At 32.9% G+C, this 22,352-nt stretch overlaps 1 protein-coding gene across 7 annotated transcripts in view; it reads left to right on the plus strand.

The window, feature by feature from the left end:
* The first annotated feature begins 9,580 nt into the window (after positions 1 to 9,580).
* Positions 9,581 to 22,352, plus strand: part of LOC408306 (sodium/hydrogen exchanger 3) — a 33,848-nt gene continuing 21,076 nt past the window's right edge. Inside the window, exons 1-5 of one of the 7 annotated variants that reach the window (XM_016914555.2) lie at positions 9,581 to 9,742; positions 12,826 to 12,924; positions 13,027 to 14,362; positions 17,840 to 18,103; positions 21,799 to 21,995. In XM_016914555.2, the coding sequence (XP_016770044.1) occupies positions 13,903 to 14,362; positions 17,840 to 18,103; positions 21,799 to 21,995 (921 nt within the window). In that variant the 5' untranslated portion in view covers positions 9,581 to 9,742; positions 12,826 to 12,924; positions 13,027 to 13,902. Of the gene's footprint in view, positions 9,743 to 11,368; positions 12,925 to 13,026; positions 14,363 to 17,839; positions 18,104 to 21,798; positions 21,996 to 22,352 lie in introns of those variants that run through there. The other 6 variants (XM_016914551.2, XM_016914552.2, XM_016914553.2 and 3 more) reach the window with 6 other exon arrangements.

Below are 22,352 nucleotides of genomic sequence, written 5' to 3' on the forward strand. Positions count from 1 at the left end.
AATTTATTTCGTAAAGAGGTCTGTTACGCCAAGATTGTTATTTATTATATTAAATACACTTTAAAGAAAAGATTGTAGGATTAAATTTTCAAATTATCTACTGATTATCTATTCTATTTTATTTTAATTCATTATATATTCATATATCTTTCTTTTTGTTCTAAATGAATGCATTTTATCTATCTCAAACTTTTTCAATAGATTAGATTAATTTCAAGATTATTTAATGTTGTTGTTTATTTCAATATCTAATAAATTTTCAAACAAATCCCTCCATATTTCTTTTATAATTTCACGTATTCAAAAATCAATTTTCCATTCTGTCTAAAAAAATAGTAAAAGAAACCAAAAACAAAAAAGTATCCAATCCCTTATTTACATTATAAAAAACATGAACAAGAATTGTAATAAACTGAAATGAAACAATTATCATCGTTATCCAATATCAAATGAAATATCAATTCCAAAAAAGTATCACGTCCAAGCATATTTCCCTAATTACGCACCTATTTCAAATTTCATTGGTATTTATCCCCTGTATCCAATATCAACCAATTCACCCCTTCGTCCAACGACATGCAAAACCTTTTCAACATCTGGTTATACAAAAAACGAAAAGAACGCACAACGCAGAACACGAAACAGCGATACTCGTATAACATCTACTGTCGCAGAATCACAATTCCTTCTCATAAATTCCGCCTCCACACACACACACACACACACACGCAGACAAATTTGCGCACGACAGAGTGTCCGCATCGTCATCGTATCTATACATACGATACATAACGTTTTCCCATTCTTCGAATCGGATCCGCAATAGGAAACATTCCCATCTAGATTTCGAAGGCAACGCTTGCGAATTCTTGTTCCTCCCCCCCTCTTGTTGTCGAAGGAATTTCGACGTGTCGGCACGCGCGGGGATGGCCACCATCTTGGAAAAATAAGCCTAACAACAGTCCAAGGCTGCACGCCTTGCCTAACGCGAAATCGATATCGGTGCAAACACGGACACGCGGCTCCTTCTCGGACACTTTTTGTCGTCCGCTTGCTGCGATTTGTCTGCATCCCCTCCCTGATAACGAGGATGTAAGCGGTGAGACCGTACTCTTCAGCGTCATTCGCTGAGAAATCCACCACCGGAGAGAGGATCGTCCGTCGTCCATCTCTGGTTTTTCCTTATCGTATCCGACGTCGCTTACAAGAGGATCAAGGATCATCTTGGAATGGTTGAACATCGGATGTCTGGTTTTTTTTTCTTTTTCTTTTTTTTTTTTAACGATCCTTTAGGAATCGAGGATCTTCGAGGAAGGAGTAGATTTATTTTTTATATCTATAAATATTGTACGACGCATTAAAAGATATATTTATTGAACGTACAAGGTAATATATTTGTAAGATATTTTTGAAGAGATTACAAAACAAATATAAGAGGTGATGTACAAAAGAATTTATTTATTTATTAAGTTATGAATAATTTGAGGAGGAGGGGAGAAGTTATTAAGTTAAATAGATAATTTTAAAAGTGTTATAAATGAATCACTCCTCTTATTTCTACAAGATTCTCAATTAAGATTGCAGAAACATGCTGAGAAATTGGATGAATGGAGATCTGAAAGTTTGAAAAGATTTTGATATTTGAAGATAGAAAGAATTAAAAGAAGTTAGTTTAAATTAGTTGAAGATAAAATTTGAAGAATCGAATGAATGAAAGTTTGAAAAGGTAATGATAAAAGTAGATTTATGTCTTCTGAAGAATTGGAAACGTTTAGTAAAATTTGAAAATGGAAAAATATTAAAGGATAGAAATATTAAAGAGATGAAGAATATTAAATTTTAATTAATCGTAAAAAAATTTAGAAATATTTGAATAGATAAAAATATAAAAGATTGAATAAAATTCTTAAAACGAGGGAATTAGAACTTCAATAATTGCAGACAAACAATTTAATAAAACAGGATGCATTAGAAGAAATTGATTAGTAGAACCGAACAATTTTGAATTAGTAGTGTGAAGTTTAATAAAGTTTATTTCACGATGAAAAGTTTACGAAATGGAAGAATCATATTCTTATTGATCACAAAAAAAAATAGAAACTGATAAAAATGTGAAGAATCGAATGTGTTTAACAAAATGAAAAAAATTCGGGGATGAAAAGAATTGAGTTTGAACGAAGAAAATGTGGAGCATTTAATAGATAAAGATTTCAAAGGCTGGGAATGTTTGATAAAATTCGAAGGAAGCAAGAATTAAGGGGTAGAGACGGAATGAGAATGTTCAGTTTGAGTTAGTCGAAGAGGAAATTTGGAGAAATGAAATGGATGAAAATTTGAGAAGCTGGGGGTTCCTAATACCAAAGGCGAGCAAAATTTAGAAATGGAAACATAGTGGAATGGAAGGATTGGAATTTTATTAAACATGAAGAAAATTGGAAAATCGAATGGATTCGCATTTAAGAGATGAGGACATACTATGATACAATTCAAAGATAAAAGTTATAAGATGGAGAGAAAGGAGATGTGAGAAAATTAAAAAAAAGATTAGAGAAAATTAAATTCTTTTTTTTCTTTTTTTTAATAAATATTTATCACAATATTTTAAATATAGATATCAATAATATTCCGATTAACTCTTGAACTATTTCTAGAGAATAGTATTAAATATCTATATAGAAAAAAAATTGAGAATTCAAAAAATATTCGATTCCAAATACCAAACAATCGAGTAGATAATAATACCATTACGTTCGAATTATCTTGTGCTATATTTTTATTAAATCCTTTATAACTCGAATGGCGATACAATGGAATCGATATACACCTATTTCGGTTTCGATGTTTTCCCTCTGTTACCAACGAACTCTGTAACATTTCCCGAACGAAATTAAGGCTGTGTCGCAATATCGATTGGTTTACAATTGGCGCAACGTGTCCGCAAGATACACGAGGAATTATCTTTCTAACTGATTTATCGTTATCTTTAAATTCCAGAAAAATATATATATATTGTACTACAATATAAAATTCCAATTAAAAATAAGATTAAAAATCATAATTCCATTATTATTTTTATTACATTAAGATATTTAAAATGATCTACGATTTGCACAGACTTATATAATTGAGAGGAAGACACTGTATGACATCAGAGCTTCCATTTCTCAAATTCTATCAGCGACAGCAAGAATCACCTGTCGCGTAATACAAGAACTCTTCTGCATTTCCATATGTACGTCCCGTAGAGAAATAGCACAGGCGTGTTTTAGGTACGTTCCACTTGCTCCGCGAAAGAATATTAAATAATCTCAACGTTGATTTTCAATAAAAGATTACATTTAACAATAGAAAACTTAGAAGAAAAGAATTGTACATGTTTCAAACTATACGAATTTAATCAGATATTCGATCTGCGTTCGATTGCATTTATATTTATTTGTTTAATTTAATTATAAGTATAAATATTACCTAAAGAAGTGTTTTAGATATTGAAAAAATAAAGATTGATTAAAATTCAATGAAATAATTAAAGTAATCGTAGAATGAAAAGCAGTTGCAATAAATAATATAATAATTGAAAACGGATAAAGAAAAATAAATGAAAAATGGAATGGAATTTAATAATAAGGCTGAATTAAATAATATTTATACACGTGAAAAAGATATTTGAAAAGATAATTAAAGAAAATCAAATGATACAATAAATAGGAAGAGGCTGTTATCATTATAAATTCCAAGTCGTCAATTGATAACCAATAAATGACACCAACTCTCCTTTTATCTCGATGCAATTAGTACTTGTCGATTGGAAACTGTATCCATCTTATTGGTGTTTCTCCGATTCGATCAAATTTAAAGGCATTGTTGTGTAATCTCGATTGATCCATAATGGTTTTTCACGAAGTTTAAATTTCCTTCTGCAGTATTTCATGCAATCCACCCATTGTCTCACTGAATTGTCTCGAATGGAGAATTAAATAGCATCTGACTTAAGATTTATCGTTATTCACCCAGGTGAATCCATTTCTCTCTCCTCGGTTCGATTTCATTCCTCATCCCCATCTCTTCGCCCGATTTATAAGCATTTAAAAAATACTACCGTCTCTCATTTTTTACTATTAATATATTTATAATTAATAAATATAGAATTAATCAATATTTTCGATTTGTTATTAAGTTCTTGATAATAAAATATTTGAAATATGTAAATCGATAAGAAATCCATTTGAAAATCCTTTGAAGGAAGGAAAATTTTTTAATTTTACCATAATTATAAGTATAAATTAAAAGATATATCTTTTTTGAATCCATTTCACTTCTCCATCTATAACAATCGAAGAAATATTATCTATTATTTCTCACTATTAATATTTATAACTATATGGAATTAAATAACATCTGATTTCAAGATTTATCCCTTTACTTTCCCAGGTGTATTCTCATTTTTCTCACTTCGAATCGATTTCATCCTTCATCTCTTCGTCCTGTCCAATCTATAAAGATCGAGGGAATATTATCGTTTGTTATTTTTTATTATTCCACAAAGACGAATCGAAGTTGGTCGGAAAGTTTGCCAGGTGGTACAACGTCCCAACGTGCTGGAAGCAAAAACCTTTTGATAAACGCGGTTCCGCGAACTTCTTGCCTCCAAAATAACCCTTATCAGTTCCATCATGAATCATACATCACGTACCGCAATACAAGTATAGTACTTTAAGCCGCACAGAGCTCAAATTATTCTCGTCCCTGTGTACATCTGTGTCGGACAGATTAAATAAACATCGGCGTAAATCATCGTAATTGTTACATGTATAATTTCGAGAGGATTTCTCGAGCTGTGTCCCATTAATATTAAAAGTATCACGATATTTGATCGTTTCGATGAAACGATAACGCATCGATCTGTTTCTGCAGATAAATCGGCAGATAAGCCTCGCATTAAGGCCTTGTTTAGACGTGGATCGATTAATATCGCGGGCATCCTTTGTAGTAACCAGGCCCGGGACAAAGGAAATTTTCGAGGGAGAATGAAATATAAAATTAAGCGGAGATATTTTTGATTAATAAATTTTATAAAATTTAATATCGCGCGTGTAACGATTTAGAACGAAGTTGGGGGATGAAGTCCATGTTATTTCTTTCATCTTTGAAATTAAATTTTTCTTTTTTTTTTTTTCTTTCTTTTTTTCTATTTAACAATGAACCACGTCCGATTTCCATTGTTCGAAATTATTGTACTTGTCTGTGTGTGCAAGGGGGATGTTATTTATCGCATCGTTGGCAGTGCGCAAAATGATAAAATCGATAACAGACCGTTTTCTATTTATTATTTACAAACGGAATGGCGATCATTAATTTATAATAATCACAGTTTATAATGATGGGCGTGAAGGGGGTGTGATGAAGGCAACGTTAACAAAATGAGAAAGCACAAAGAGGGTTGGAAACGTATTACAGAAGGTACAAAGAAGAATATGCAAATAAAATTATACAGCTGCTCGAGTGAATTTCAAATAAACTGTGAATCAACTTTCGTTATTGGATAAATTATTGCCTCCGATTTTCCATAAAAAATATCGATTTTCGAGAATTGATACTTCGTAATTAAGATTTCTTTGACTTAATGAAATCTTTTTATTTATTTTGTTGCAACTTTAAAGAATTTCTTTCGTGAATTAATGAACAATTTACACCTACAAATATTCTCTTTCCAATGTAAAATTTCAATCTCTCGACAGAAGAAAATTTTTTTTAAAGCTATTCGATTAATTTTAAGATTCTAGAGAAACATATTTTTTAAAAAAGTTCAAAATTCTTTAAAATCTTTTGAAATTTCAAATTCCTTTCAGATCTGTATGAATTTAAAGTTTCAATGGAAAATGTTATTATCAAGAACATTTGTATTCCTATCATATTAAAAGAGAAAAAGAATTTAATGTAATTGATAAAATCGCTTCGTATAACAGATTCTTACAACTTTTACAATAATTTAATTTAAATTTCAAAAGTTTTATCATTAAACTGTCATTATCGCAAAAATTAGCTTCTGAAATTTTTTATCACTCACAGAATATTTTATATATATATTAAATTAAAAAAAAAAGAGGTTTGTTAGTTGGATCTTTAACCACGGCAAATCTTTAAAATCTCTCGAAAGTTTAAATTCAATTGGCGAAAGGCAATAGACGAAACAAGGTTCAAACGTGGCCATATCTCATCCCTTCGACTTTTCCACGTGCAACATGGAAGAACACCCTTATGATCGAACGTTTCGTTGCTTAAGCAACGCCGCTCCTGGCAAAGGCAGAATTATTTACGAGCGGGAGGAGCCGGTTCGAAATCGAAACGGTCTCGTTTACCGCATGTGCGCCGTTCAAATTGCCGCCATCAATAGCCACCCAGCACGATCCAATGGCTCCAAGAAGAAATATCCCCCTGCACACCTTCCCTTGTAAATAAAACGCGTCAATCGAATCCCTGGTAACCGGTTTTTCTCGTTGATAATAGATTCGAGTTTGCAAGTGGTTCGAATAAGCCTTTATCCGGAATCTCTCCGCCCTCGAATACGATTTTGGACGTGCGCATATCTCGACGTATCTTGATGGAATCGATCATAAAATTCGAGTTGATGCGTGTTACGCAACGCGTTATCAATGAACAGTTGGTGGAACCGGTCGATTCAACCGGATAGAATTAGATTTCGTGCTAGGCCGATTATCAATAGGCTTATTATCTGGATAGATATCGATCGATTCCATGTTCCATGGTGATAAGGGAAGATTAGATGGTATTGGTAATTTCTTCCAGATGGAATTATGTATTTTGTTCTATAGATTTTGATTGTACATTTATGGATTTGAATTGGATGTGTAGAGGATAAAAATATATATATATAGGGTGACTATAATTGTTCTATCATTGTATTTTCCTGGAATTTAAAATGAAAATTAAATTATAAGAGTATAATCACGTAGTGTATTAAATTTTATACATATCTTAAAGACAAAAGCTGCAAGAAAAAAGTAATTCGATATTGGAACAAATTAGTCGTTCAGAATTTAATTTGAAAAATTCATTAAACAGATTCTAGACAAAGTGCATCTCATTGAAAAAAAAAATTTACAATAAAGATTGTCTCATCAAATAAATTGATAATTTGTACCGATCTTTATGAAATTACTCTTCAGAAAAAAAATTCAATACAGAAAATCAAATTATTTCAATACGAAGAAACATTGAAAGAATATTTTAATAACAGGAATGAAAAATTTTACAGCGATGGAATAATTAACTCGTGGAGCTTTTTGAAAAAAGTACCTGTACGATAGAATAGCGAATTGAGTAAATTGCCTTTGAAGCTTTTCAGCTCTTCCATTATAAAATAGAGAAATCATATAATAAAAATTATAATAGATATACATTGTAATTAAATATATGACAGTTAATTAAAAATGATTTCTTGAACAAAAAAAATCTTTCATTCTAAAAAATTGCTCGATTGAAAAAAATTCTTGTTAAGAAAAATTTCAATGCAAAGTGATGCCAGATTGAAAGAATTTTTAACGAAATAGAAAGTGGAAAATTCTACAAGAACGGAATAAATAAATTGCAGTCATGTGACAGTCATAAGTAACGATGGATTTTACATTGCTAGGTAATTAATAACAATTTTGTTCAAAAATAGTAATTCCTTTTATTTTTCTTTAAAGAGAGAAAAACGATAAAATGTAACATTTCTCGTTCTCTTATGTATTTAACTTACTTGCGGAGGAAAAATGGTATATCGTGTCTTAATGGTAATGGAACTTTGAATCCTTGACTGTTCACGAGGTGAAGAAAAGAATGATTTATTACATTTTATTTTCTGCTTTAAATAATCGATGATTAATTATGTCCCACATGTAATAAATAATGCGGAGAAAAGTGGAGCAAAGTTTTTATTAAAAATTCAAAATAAATACGATATGAACTTGACAACCTAATGGATACGATAAACTGAAGAAAAATAGCTTTGGAATGTATTGTATCGATTTGTAACATTGTACGTTTCACGTGTATATTTATATAACGACTATATGATTCCGGATTATTGAATCATTCTGTGAACTCGGCCAATGAAATTTACGAGAATTTAATTTTACGTGAATCGAATACAAGAATAATACAGTTTTATTTAGATATATAACAATATTTACAAATGCAATCGTGATGGTAATGACAATAAAATGAATTGTTTCAATCGAGAGATTCACAATCAATACGATCCTCTTTCAATTTTAATAGCTATGATTCTAATTGCATATATTATAGTTCCTCAATGTAATTCAAGGATTCTTTCGTGGTAAATAATCTCTAATTAACTGTCATTTTTTAAATATAATATATAATTCCTTTTTGAATAATAAGGAGAAAGAAAATCTCAATTACAAGATCCACTATTTCTTATGCGATTAGACTGCCTAATATATTCAGATTAATAATATGCAATTAAATATTTAAAGAAAATTTTAATCTACCAAAGAAAAATTGAAGATTCCAGATTAATTTCCTCTTCCCTCGAAAAAAAGACAAAAACTGATAACTCTCGTAACCACCGCAATTGCAACAGCTTGTTAAAACAGATACGATTAGTTCGAACGAAGTTCAAGACGTTGGTATTTTTAAGATTTCACGTAAAACACGGGGTGTAATTAATCAAAACGTTGACGTCGGTTTCTACGGTATACGGACACACGTGTGTCCCCATTTTCATCGTTTCGAGATTTCGAGCGCCACGGGTTGAAATGAGAATTAATAGCTGCAGAAATAATTCGAATACCGAGATTTAATATCAAATTTATTACCGCACGTTCTACACCCGCGACGCAAACTTGTCCATGCCACTTTTCAGTGAAAAACAGAAGAAAGGAACACGTGTAACGAAAAATCGTTGCATCATGATCCCCTTGACACACCAGAGGGGACAATGTTCGTTTAACCATTCATTCGCCAAGTATTTTATCCGATTATCCTGAAACAAAGCGAGAAATCAATTATTATATTACCTTTCCTTCGATACCTTCATAAGGGAAACGTGATTACCTTGCTTTTCAATCGTTCGAAATCCACGAAGAAAAGAAACGTCCAAGTTGGAAAAAAAGGAGAGGGAGGAGGAGGAGGAAGAGAAGAGATTATCGCGAATTCCTCGATACGCGGAGGAATAATTGAAACGGCAGCTTACATCCGGTAATTACGGTCGTTCGTTATACCGTTCCTCCATTTTTCCAACGAAAGAAGCTACACACGGTAACGTAGCAAGCAATTTCCATTTTCGTTTCAACCGGACGAAACGTTGTTACGAATAGCCGGGTCCGTTTAATTATCGCGTTGTTATCGACCGTAAAGGGAACGGGGTATAGTTTACGATTTTCCATTTGTAACAAGAGGGAGGGAGGGAAAAAAGCTCGATACCCCACAGTGCACAGTTTCGTCGAGTGGTATACTACCCCGAACTGCATCGTGCATCCTCCTCCTCCGTCTCTGTCGGATCGACACACGTGGAAACCGTGTATATAAGTAGGCTGGAACGAGCACTGGGTCGCGGGTATGATCGAAAAGGTTGGCAAGTAGCGAGCTGAATGTCGAGGCAGCCGAGCATTTTGCTAGCGCAACAGCGACAAGGCCAAGGTTAAAGGTGTCTCCAAGATCCGGCGACGTGACGCGGCTGGTTTAAGGTCGCTCTCACTTGGATCCTCCACGCTGTGTACGTAGACGGTCGATTTGAGCCTTGTGTGCACTTACTTATCTCTGTCTAAGGCAATTTTCGAAGTATCGAATATTTTTTTAGAAAATAGAGAGGAAGTGCACGTTCGATCGAACGTATTATTTTTTTATTGGGATAGGATTTAATAATATCGAATTTGGCAGCCAATGATATCAAATTTGTTGATTCAATATTGAATGACGTTAAATTATTATACAAATGATAATTGGTAATATTAAATTTGCTTTTTAATGATGTATATTGTTAAATTTGTATTATTTTGTATTGATCACTTGTAATTGAAATTGTACAGTTTTTGGTTTTAATTTAAACTTTGAAATGATATTTTATGTTGTTGTAAATATCTATAATAATTTATTTAGATTAATCTAAGCTACGAGAAGAGATAATAAACTTTTTCTTTTCTTGAATAATGATATTTTAATATAAAATATTAAAATTATTTTAGTTATCGAGGAATTGTTTTTCTAAAAAAATTTTAATTTTAATATGGAGTTATATTTTTTAATTCTAAATAATATTTCAATATGAAAAATTAAGAATTATGTTCCTTTATTGAAAATTTTATTCTACATAATATTTTAAAATATATACAAATAGCAAATGTATTATTAATATATCAATTAATTAAATATCCTAGATAAACATTTTTAATTGAATATTGGCGCAACTGATGAAATTATTATTAATATATTTAACGTATCGTATGATATATTATACATTGATATTTAAAATTTCGTTCATTAAAGATTTTTTTATATTCAAACGTCTAAAAATATCTACTTGTCATGAGATAAAATTAAATATAAATTTATCCCGGTGACCTACTTTGAAATTTAATCTGCAGCAATACTAAAAAATGAAGATGCGCAACGCGAAACATGGAGAAACAAAGACTGTTCTCTGCTTAATGTAATCGAAAGGAACATTAAAGTGACCCTTTGAATCGTGCAATTCCCTATAGACGTACTGTTTCGTGCCCGATTCTCATTGGGGAGGGGAAACGCGATGCATTTCATTAAATATTCTTGAGAGAATTTCCCCTGCAAAGCATGTCGCAAAAAAAAGTCGCAGGAATAAAAACAAAAGCGTGGAAATCTACATATACGTTCCCTCTTCTAAAAATCGGATTTCGATCGGATTCCATAACGTTGGTTTACATAGCTGACCTATATCTATCTATATGCAACTACACGTGGAAACTCTCAACATCCCATAATAGCTTGTAATCCAATTGCATCGATAAATACAGCATTTCTCGCTTGAATTGCCTAAAATTAATACCAGGGGTAATGTAAAATTTTGTTAATTTTTAGATACATGTTTAAATTAAGATACGTTTATTTAAATAATCATATTTTTTTATATAGTTCCTAATTTTATTATTCTTCATATTACAACATTATTTTACTCGAATGAAATTTAAGTATAAATTTATTTTTCTTATTGCTAGAAAAAGTGGTAATAAAATAATTGAACTAGTATCTATTATTCGAAATTGTTATCTTTTATCCATATTTCAAATAAAATTTTCTCAATTTGTTACAATAAACGAGAAACAGTGAAAAGTCCAACTATTTCGTCGTATGATCGACAATTTTAAACCACTTAACTCTTCGATCAATATTCCTATCTATACGGAGATTGATATCTCCGGTATTAATTTTGAATTAATACCAAAATGAGGTGCAGATCGACACACAGACACACTCAAACGCGGATCAATAATCATTAATCGTGGTCGCGCGCGATTCCAATCATAAAAAACGTGAAAATTATCAATTCTCCGATATCCAATTTCAAATCTCGTATGAATTCGAAGATCAGACACGGGCATCGTCGAGAAACAAATCCGCGCGGAAGGAAGGCAAAGCACGATCTCCAATCCACCCATCCGCTTCTCCAATTCCCGCCATCTGCAAACAAAGCTGCAAACCCGGCGCTGCAATTCAATATCCCATTCCGTCTATCCCTTTATCCATACACCCTTTATCCATCCCTGATTATCGATCATTCTGTGTCATGCACAATTCCAATAATCCCCCTTTTCGCACGCAACGTTGCTGCGTGGCCCGATCTCGAGAGCGGCGACAACAAAACGATTCGCGTCGAGGCGGCGTGCGAAACACAAGCCAGCAGCGACGTCTCTATATCGGAGCGTCGCGACGCCTGCGCGGGTTCCGCAACGATCAGCTGGCTGGAGGCGCCTCGACGAGGGGCAAAGGAGAGACGGAGCGCGAGAGAAGGCGATAGAACGCGGTGGAGGGAGCGAGAGAGGGTGGCGGAGAGGCGGTGGAGGGAGCGAGAGGGGCGATGCCGAGGCGACGAGAGTTAGAGAAGGAAGGGCTGCGCACACGTCCATCGGGTATCAGTAGCGACGTCGAGGGTGGCCTCGTCGCCAGCTACACGCACGTTTTTGGCAACGTTCGTGGCTGCCCTTAGCCGCTGGTGTCCCACTCGTCGCAATGGTGTTGATCGTGTGCACGACGTGGACGTGAGCTCTCTCGAGAGCCGGCGCGCGGCCCCACGATCACTCCTCGCGCAGTGCTGCCGTGACGGTCGATCGAAGCGCACCGCTGAAACCTGGGAACGAGGAAACCTTCCATTTTAACCACACCACGATGTATCTGGCCGGCCGCCTCTGCGTCGTATTCGCCCTGTATCCACCAGCGTCCTCGCCCAACGATCTTCAAGAGGACAGGAGAATGGTGTATCGTCGGGTGCCAGCGTGAACAAGGTTCCTGGAGAAGGTGACGGTCTGGACCAGTGATTGACCCGCTGCCTCCCTTCCTCATCCGTGTACGGTACACGTTCGTGTAGTTCCATGTCTTTTTTCGGAGATTGTTTTCGACTGGGCTGTGACAGATCTCTGGACGGATGTTGTGGTTGAACAAGGGTGTATATAAAAATCCGTTGAGGGAGTGTTAAAGAGTTGGGTCGAATCTGGGCGTTGATCGATCGTAATCGCGAGGCCATCCAGAGGAACATAAAACGCGATGGTTGAGTTATAACGTAGGATAAGAGTTGTACGAAAGGCTGATCCCTCTGGTTCTGTGTTGCAGCTGCGTACCGACGACGAGGAGACTATCTGTCGTCGATAACCGGCCAATAAACGGCGCGTAGAGAGCACGCTCGCGAGAGTGAAGCAGCGTCGAACGTGGGTGAGTAAGCAAAATAAATATGCCGTCGTGAATATCTCTCACCCTCTTTTTTTTTTCATTACTCTGGAACGAATATGGATCTCGATTTTGCCCGTCGTCTAGGTCACCTCCCACTCTCTCTCTCTCTTGCTCCCCCCCCAAGCGTATCGAAGGGTTCGTTGACATCACGACTGGAAAATTGGCTAGAGAACTCGTGGCCGTCGAAAAAGGTCAGCGAGGATACAAATATAGAAGCACTCGGGCCGCAACAATCGAGAGAAGGATGGAAACTTACTAGCTGTTTCTCGCCACCAGGATCCCAGCTGCGTCTCGTGGAATCGATATATATATATATATATACGCGAAATATTCCGGGCTGCTATTAACAAATCCAAATCCAACTGGATCTCAGAAGAGGAAGAATCTCGAGAGTATCGAGTGTATATATACTGTTCGAACAAAAACTCGTAGTTCCTATCGAATCGCGTGTGCATTTTCTCCGTCTCCACTCTCGTTATGATTAAACCAGTGACAGAAAACAGACCGGCTGATCCATCAGTCGTAAAATACCTGCCGTACAAGCAATAAACATTGGCTCGTCTTAACTTCTCTGAACTTCGTTGAATAAAAAAGTGCACGAACAAATCGTACTGTCGTATTTAATGAAACGATCGTCTTCCACGTGTGATACAATACGAACTCAACTTCTTAAACGATCAATATTAGTCAAATTAATAATAACAATAATAATTTTCAACGTTGAATAACTCGTAGAAGCTTTGGGAACAGCCGTGTCGCGACTCAAGTGCGTTGAAGGGTGGGCTCGAGAGTTACAGGAGGGTTGTGACTCTCTGAACAGCAGGAGCCTTTCAAGGTGTAGGTTCCTCGTGGTTGGAGGTCTCTTCTGATGGTACTGAGGGTGACTCAGCACCGGTGGACGAGCGCGAACGAGCAGCGCGGTCCCCGCGATCAGCACCACAGTCGCCGTGTCACGTCGTCATGGCTACACGTGCTGTCACCTCGACGATGATCGCGTTCGTTCTCATCCTACTCGTCGCTGGTTGGCCAACAGGCGGACAGACAGGCTTGGTCAAGTTCTACGAGTCTGTGCCCGATCATCTGCAGCCGGACAGGCGAATACCCATCAACGATTATGCGATGCACGGGCCCATCGTCGACGACCACGAGTTGCCCAGGGATCTCAGGGAGCCGTATCCAGGCAAGAGCTTTGGACCGATGGGCCCTATCGATGGCTCCCTCCCGGACGACGTCTCTTTTCGAAGTCTGTCGTCTGGACAGGAGAAAGGGGCGAACTCCATCGAACTTCTGTCGTCTCACGCTGTCGAAAAGGTGGAAAAACACAAGCCGGAGTACAAGATCATGTCCGTGGAGTTTCATCGCGTGGAGACACCGTTTGTCATTGGAATATGGATCTTCTTCGCCAGCATCGCAAAAATAGGTATGGAATCTTGAACTTGGAACTTGATTCTGGTTCAGGGACTCTGATGGTTATTTGTTGATGTTGTTGGATGGTTGACGCGTGGAAAGATCGATGAACCTTTATTGGATTTTAACTTTGGATCGAGAGATTGTTCGAAAGAGTTGAATTTGATTTGCAAATAATATTTCGTGTTTTTTCTTTTTTTATAATATGGGGATTTGGTAAATATATTCTAAGAGATGATACTTGAAAGATGGAAAAATTATTGTTGTTTGCTTGAACAGCTAGTTTTCTTTTCATTCCTTATGGCAATATTGAGATTTGTTGGATGGAAGATGGAATAATATTTAATTTACAATTGAGGTTTCATTATTGCCTGATATAGATTTTCTTTTATTCCTTGCGATAATATTGGGATTCGTGAATACGGTATAATTAAAAAGTGATAAATAATTGGGATTGATGTTTTGTGAAAGCTATTAGTAATTAAAAGAAATGAGATCGTTGGAACAACGTGGATTTTCTTCTCTTTTATTTGATGACAATATTGAAATTTTATTAAACAAGAAGATAAAAGATAATATTTGATTTACGATTTAGCTTTTATTATTGTTTCTCATCAACGATATATGGATATTTTCTTTTATTCTATACGATAATATTGAAATTTATGAAAGGTAATAGATATATTTGAAAAATAAATTTCTAAAATAATTGAGATTGGCTAAATATTTTATAAAAGAGAATAGAATTAGAAGATAGAAGATAGATTTCATTGTTTGGTCGAAACAAACTGGTTTCTCTATAATTTCCGGAATATGATATATAGTTGATAGATAATTTTTTATAAAAACAAAATTGCAGCAAATATTGAAAATTATCGAAGTGGAAACGTACGACCGAATTTTAATCCGATTTGTTCCAATATACATTTCTCTATATGTTTATTCGTATATTTATAAAACAATGATAAAATCGTAGCGTGTTTTCTATTGTTTGAAAAATTCAAACGAATGGAGATAAATTTCATGGATAAATTCTATAAATTATTCAAATATTCTTTTTAACAAATAATTTATGGAAAGTACTTATTCTGTCTCTGTTATTAGGAATAATTTTAACTATTCGTCAAATAGGTCGATTGTCTCATGATTTGTATAAAGTCCATTCATGTTACCATTGGTTATATAAATGATTATTGGATATTAGATTCATATTAAACTCTATAAATAGAGGTACATTGTGTTACATTCTACTATATTTCGAATCGGTGTAAAGCGTCCCCGTTGCGAAATAGGAGAGAATAATACAACAGTATCGATAATGCACTGTTCAGAGACCTTAATAGAACATCCACGAACTGGAGATTCAAATAACAGAGGTTCTACTTGTTTCTCAATCGATCGTGTTTGTAACGTGCACGTGAACTACTATACCACATGGCTTTTTATAGATTCTATACATTTTGCAAGAATAAAAGCCAATATTTCTACCTTGTATTTGACAATAATGTCTGTAATCAATAATATCAAGTATGCGCTTTAAAAATGCATTTAAATATTATTTTTTAATTGCCTAATTTAAAATGTTATTCAAAAATAAATATTATAGTGGAAAAATATACAGTCACATTGCTTTAATTTTTATATAGAAATGTAAAAATTTAAGTATTTGATCGATCAATTTCATTATCAGAATTGTACTTATCATGCAGATATATTTATTTGATTTTTAACATTATATAAATATTGTTTGTTATAGCAGTGATTATATGGTTATATGTCTTCTTCAAAAGTTTAGACTTAATTTATTGAAGACTTGTATCTTTGACCCTAAAAGGATGTTCCCATTTCCAACTAGGTCGTATTAACCTTTTCACGCTTGATGTTGCGTACACGCAATATTATATACTACAAATATTTATTAGTCAAACGTTGACTGCATTTATTTTTTTTATTAATATGGATTCAGTGAAATGAGATTCAGAAATAATGCATTTTTAAAGTTAATAAATAATGAAAACGATTCTTTTTACGGATGGAAAAGAATTCAATTTTAAAAAGATTAAAATATTAAATTTTTTTTAATTAAAATAGGATACGAAAATGAAAAAATCAACAAAAATAAAATCAATAAAATATATCGTGCTTTTTTCACGTAGTCTTGAAATGAAAATTCAAATAAACGAAACATAGTAAACACAACAGCAAAAATAACGAAAAAATCGAATATCCTTTGCACTACAATTACGCAACTTATTGATTAATAATTTAATTTTTTAATGCAAATTTTTTTGTATCATATGTCAAACGAATTCGTGATCTAAATTTTTATAAAAATTTTAAACAAATAATAGAATAATTCATAATTGGACTAATATAAATAACGAACGTTGCAAACACTAATTACGTAATAAATTGATTAAATCATAAAAATATTCAATATTCCAATTGGAAAAAAAATTCATTTGAAATTACATTTTTTCAAAATAGCATGGATTTGATTGAAAACTCGTTCAAACCATTCCAATTGATATGCAGTGTCATCTCATTGAATATTTATCAGTTTAATAATCATTGGTTTATACGATCTTCAAAACTTGAGCCATTTATAAATTAATCAACTAATCTTATAAATCAAACATCCTTAAAAAGGGAAATTGATTAATTTGACTTTTGAAATTCACTAGTTTAATACAACCGCTTAATCTTTTACTCGCTATATTTAAAATTTCATCCAACTGGTTTATATTATTATTTCAACAAGCTACTATTCATAACTTGGATGAATTTTCATATTTTCGCAATCAATAATGGATCTATGTAGAAATATTCGTATCAAATTAACATTTTCAATATGTGAGAAATATAATTTCAGTAAAACTTTAATCGAATGAAATTAAATTTCAAATTAGTTGGGCATACAATGAATAATAATAATAATAATAATAATATATATACCTCATAAATCAAGAGAATAAATTTGGTATATATAAACATTCGCATAGATTCACGGTAGCCATATCACGCGATTGAATATTCATATTTTCATAATCAATAACACGTCTATGCTCAAATATTTCTATTAAATTAATATCTCTAATTATTTTATACGTTGAAACTTCGATCGAGTGAAATCAAATATCAAATTTAACTCTCCGTATCGTGTAAATAATAACAGATGCAATACAACAATGTAACAAATATTTCCAACCACACTCGACACGAAATCCAACGAAATTTCCACTACCCCAAACCATCGAAAAAGGGGTGTACCAAAAACCAGAGACAAGGAAACCAATTTCCCCGCAACAGGCGGTTTAAAAAGTAGCTCGAGCCCTCGCTGTTCTCCAAACGAGGGTTAATAACGGAACCATTGTTTGCATCCTACCGCTATGCATCCAACCACCAAAAGGGTTCTCCACTGTTCTTTCCATTTTCCATCGGTATACGGGCCTCTGAACGAGTGTTAAATCACGATCGTATGCGTTTACAGGCTTCCACATGACGCCGAAGCTCAGCAAGATCTTTCCGGAATCCTGTTTGCTGATCGTTGTCGGCGTGGTGGTTGGTGTCCTACTGTTCCAGGCGAGCAGTGTCCACGTGTCGCCTCTCACCCCCGACACGTTCTTCCTCTACATGCTGCCTCCTATTATCCTGGATGCTGGATACTTCATGCCGAACCGACTGTTCTTCGACCATCTGGGAACTATACTTCTGTTCGCCGTTGTTGGGACTATATTTAACACTTTGTCGATAGGTTGGTAAAAATGTATTGTATATACAATACATTGAAAATATATGCATGATTTTATTTCAATATTGGCAAGGAATGCGTTTTATTTTAACAATAAGTTATTTTAACAAGTCTTAAGAGTATCTTAAGAGGAGGAATTTTATTTTTGCTCGATAATTTCTTTTATTCTTATTTATGTTTCATATTTGAAAATTAAGTAACGTCACCTGAATTGGTTCATCAATGATTCAATATATTAATTAGGAGGTAATGGAAGGAGAGAATAAATCCTCTCTTCTTTTAAATTTTCTTTTTTTTAGAGAAATAATTTTAGTTGGATTGATCTTTTTTTTTTCTATTTTCAATCTCTTCTTTGGAAAAGGAGTGGATGAGTTAAAAAGATCATGGATAAGAACGTTCTTTTCGAATATGAATCGAGATAAATTACTTTTTTAAAAAGTAATAGTCAGATTCTCTTTTTAAGAACTCTCGTTGAAAACGTAAATTTTCTCATTTTCTTTACTTTGTACTTAGCTTCGTAATAATATTTCCCTTTTGGATACTTTAGTAACTTCTATTTTATTTAGCTTTTCTTTCCTTCATGTTACTTTTGTAGAAATGCATGATGAAGAGTGATTCTGAAAACTAGTTGTGAGATTATTGATGCTGGTCCAGGAACACTTCTTTCTCGAACATAAGCGGCTTTTGATGCGATAGAATCGCGCAAGTACACTTTACAGAGCTAATTAGTTCTCGTAATGGAATAAAAGATTCGTTCTTGATTAAATGGTAAAGTCTGTCAACACTTCGCTAACAGCATCGTGTATTTTCACGTCATCTGAATGATTTATGGGAATTTTAACAAAATCAGTAGCAACAAATTCTTTTATATCCACGCTCTTCTTATCCTCGTCAAAAATTTATTTAGAATTCATTTGATATTATAAAAATCGACGCAATTAAATCATGCAATTCAATAAATCCTTCCAATATCAAATTCGATATAATATTTTAAAATTAATTTTAAAAATTAAATTTAATTTATTTCGCAAATACAATACATATAATCTTTCGAATTATTATTATTATTATTATTTTTTGTTAGCTTGTCTCTTCAGAATAATAACTCCATAAAATAATTTTCATTTTCAATCAATTATTATTGTGTATCTTGCAAAAATAATCACATATTTATTTACACTCATACATTTTTTTTTAATTTACGATCTTCTTGAACCATTTAGAAAAATTACATAGGAAATTTTAGAGTATATTTGAGTAATCATTCGTTATTTCGAAGCTTAAACATATCAATATCAAGGGATTAAATCATAATTAATTCCACTTTTTAAAAATCAATCATTATTTCATTTAATATATTTCACATACGTTGTATAATATTTTACATTGAATATATTTATCCATTCATTTATAATTTTTACAATAAGAATAAAAAGAAGACTTCTTAATAAAAATTTACAAATTTTCGTTTTAAAAAATCAAATTTATACTATTAAATTAATTCACACGAAATCTTAATTTTTTTTTTCTAAATTAAGCTTCTCCTTGTTCTATTATTATTCCATCGTAAATCATATCTCATCTAATAACAGATTAATATACAAAAACTCGCAATCCACACGATACTCGTGGTTCGACTTAATATCCGATTATTTTCTGTATTTTCTGTTTTGAAACTACTTAAGTCGATCACTTTCGTACGTCAATATCTTCGCAAAGTTTAGTCGGTCGGTGTTTCGTAATCACCCAATGTACAGAGAGTCCCACATCTAGATCTGTATCGAGAGTGAAAAGCGGACGTCGAACCGCCCACGCAATTTCTGTTTGTGGCACGTGTCGTTCACGAAACGGCGCTTCATCGTTACGAAACGTTCTCTTACACGAGAGGACGATGATGTCCGCGTTAATTAAAGACTCCACGTAGTTGGTCAGATCTCTTACAGTATTATTATTATCGGTGAATTAATCATCGAAATTTTTTACAGTGACGATTTCTATTCTGCCGATTTATTGATTCATCGATTCAATGAAATCGATACTTCTTGTTTAGAATTTGTTATATTATATAGAATCAAATATGATTCATGAATAGAATTGAGGAAGGATGATTGATATGTTAAGAATATGATGAGGAAATGTTCGATATAAAAAAAGAACTCACGTTTAATATGGTTTATTGTAAATTAAAATATAAATCACTATGGAATTTATTTCATCATTTGTTCGCTTCGAAACTTTGTCGAAGATAAAATAGATTTTAATCATTGGTAGATTAAAAATAGAAATGAGAAAATGCTATTCGCGTTTATTATAAATTAGAATATTCGTACTATATATCGTATCATATTCGTCGTTACAGAATTCATTCTATCATTGTTCATTTTCTGTTACTGATAGACGAGAGAAACCCAATCAAGGAAAAAATTGGAAACAAATCGTCAATCAAATCGAAAAAATAAACTGATATGAGAATCGAAATAGAAACATATCTTTATAATTATTTTAATAATCAAAAAAGAACTAGTTTATGAGAATAAAATTTTATTCTATTTTTGTGATTGTCTCGTAACGTTTTGCTAGTAATTTGTGTTTCAGTTTTTGTCATTAATGATCAGTACTTTTAGAAAAGATAGTAGATTGCACGCCCTCTTACATGTCAAAAATAATATGAAGATATAACGATAATATAACACGACAGTTTATGAAGTATGTACGTAAATTTACAACATATATAATATTTCTAGTCATGCTGAAAATTAAAATATAAATTAAAGAAGAGTAAAAAAAAAAAGGCTCGATCAAACGATAAATAATTAAAATAAAAATTTCGATTTTTTTGTTTGATGAATATTAGTAGACCTGATAAAGTCTCGTTTAGATTAATCAAGTTCTTCGAATTCAATAGATTAGTGAATTGAAGTGGACTGAATACAAGTTTTAATTCAAGTTTGAATTCGTACAAATCAAGTTACTCGATTGAAGTCGTTTCAAATAGAGATAACCCAGTAACTTTGAATAATAAATATGTATAATATGTATAATAATATCATTAGAAAAAGTATTCAATATAAATTCTATAATGACAAACATTGATAAACTATATAATAAACTTTTAACAATTAACGAATGAACTGTTAAAAGTTTGAAATAACTTTTTGTATCAAATTGTTGTTCGACAACAATTATATGATACAGTTATTCTTTGTGTATCATAATACGTTGAACGAGAATATCTCTTCCTATTCGGAATTATCGCGTCCTCTACAATATTAATCCCGCTTAAAAAGAGAGAAATAATAGCTCCATTAAATAATTTTTTTCAAAAAAAAAAAAAAAAAAAAAGAAATACATATATTTAAAACGCAAACATGTGAACATCTGTTATTGGCTCAAATCCAATTTTATCGAAAATTAATGGAATAATCTATAAAGTACTTAACATTCATAATTTAAAGCGGTTAAACGAGCTTACGAATGAAATATTTAACCAAATTATTGAAAATCCAACAACTTGCGTTTTGATCTTTTAATGAACTGTTTCTAAAATTTCAATAACTGTATTTCAATCGCATTTAATCGCATTTAATTTCAATTAAGCTAAATATTGAACGGGTATATATAGATTAATCAAAAATTTTTATATTTTTCTTTTAATTCTTTTCTTTTCATTCGTAAGTACTGTTTTAAATTGTTCATAGGTGCTTCGTTGTGGGTATTGGGTAAGAGTGGTCTTTTCGGATTCGAAACACCACTTCTGCAAATGTTCCTGTTCTCCGCGTTGATCAGCGCAGTTGATCCTGTCGCCGTGCTAGCTGTCTTCGAAGAGATCCATGTGAACGAAATCTTGTACATCGTTGTCTTTGGGGAGAGTTTATTGAACGACGCTGTCACCGTGGTAAGCATTCTTTATGCCCTCTCAATATATTCCAGTAAACTCTAGATTTTTTTTTAAATATAATGATCATTAAAAAAAGAATATAGAGATTGGAAAAAAATGAACAAAAATACTTGTTAAAATATTATATCCCAAACGATGTTTCTCTTGACGCTCGAATAATTTCGATTGAATCATTCCGTCGTTCGATCATCATTTATATTTACATATTCGTTTAAAATTAACCCAAAATAAATGGATTCGTAGAATGTGAAAGAGCTTCATTTATCCCTTCATATTGGAATAATTGTACGCTTAAATAGATACAGATAAATGATACAGATAGAGAATATCAATTCTAATCAAATTACTACGATA

This window comes from Apis mellifera, linkage group LG10 (genome assembly GCF_003254395.2).
Source record: "Apis mellifera strain DH4 linkage group LG10, Amel_HAv3.1, whole genome shotgun sequence".
NCBI lineage: Eukaryota > Metazoa > Arthropoda > Insecta > Hymenoptera > Apidae > Apis > Apis mellifera.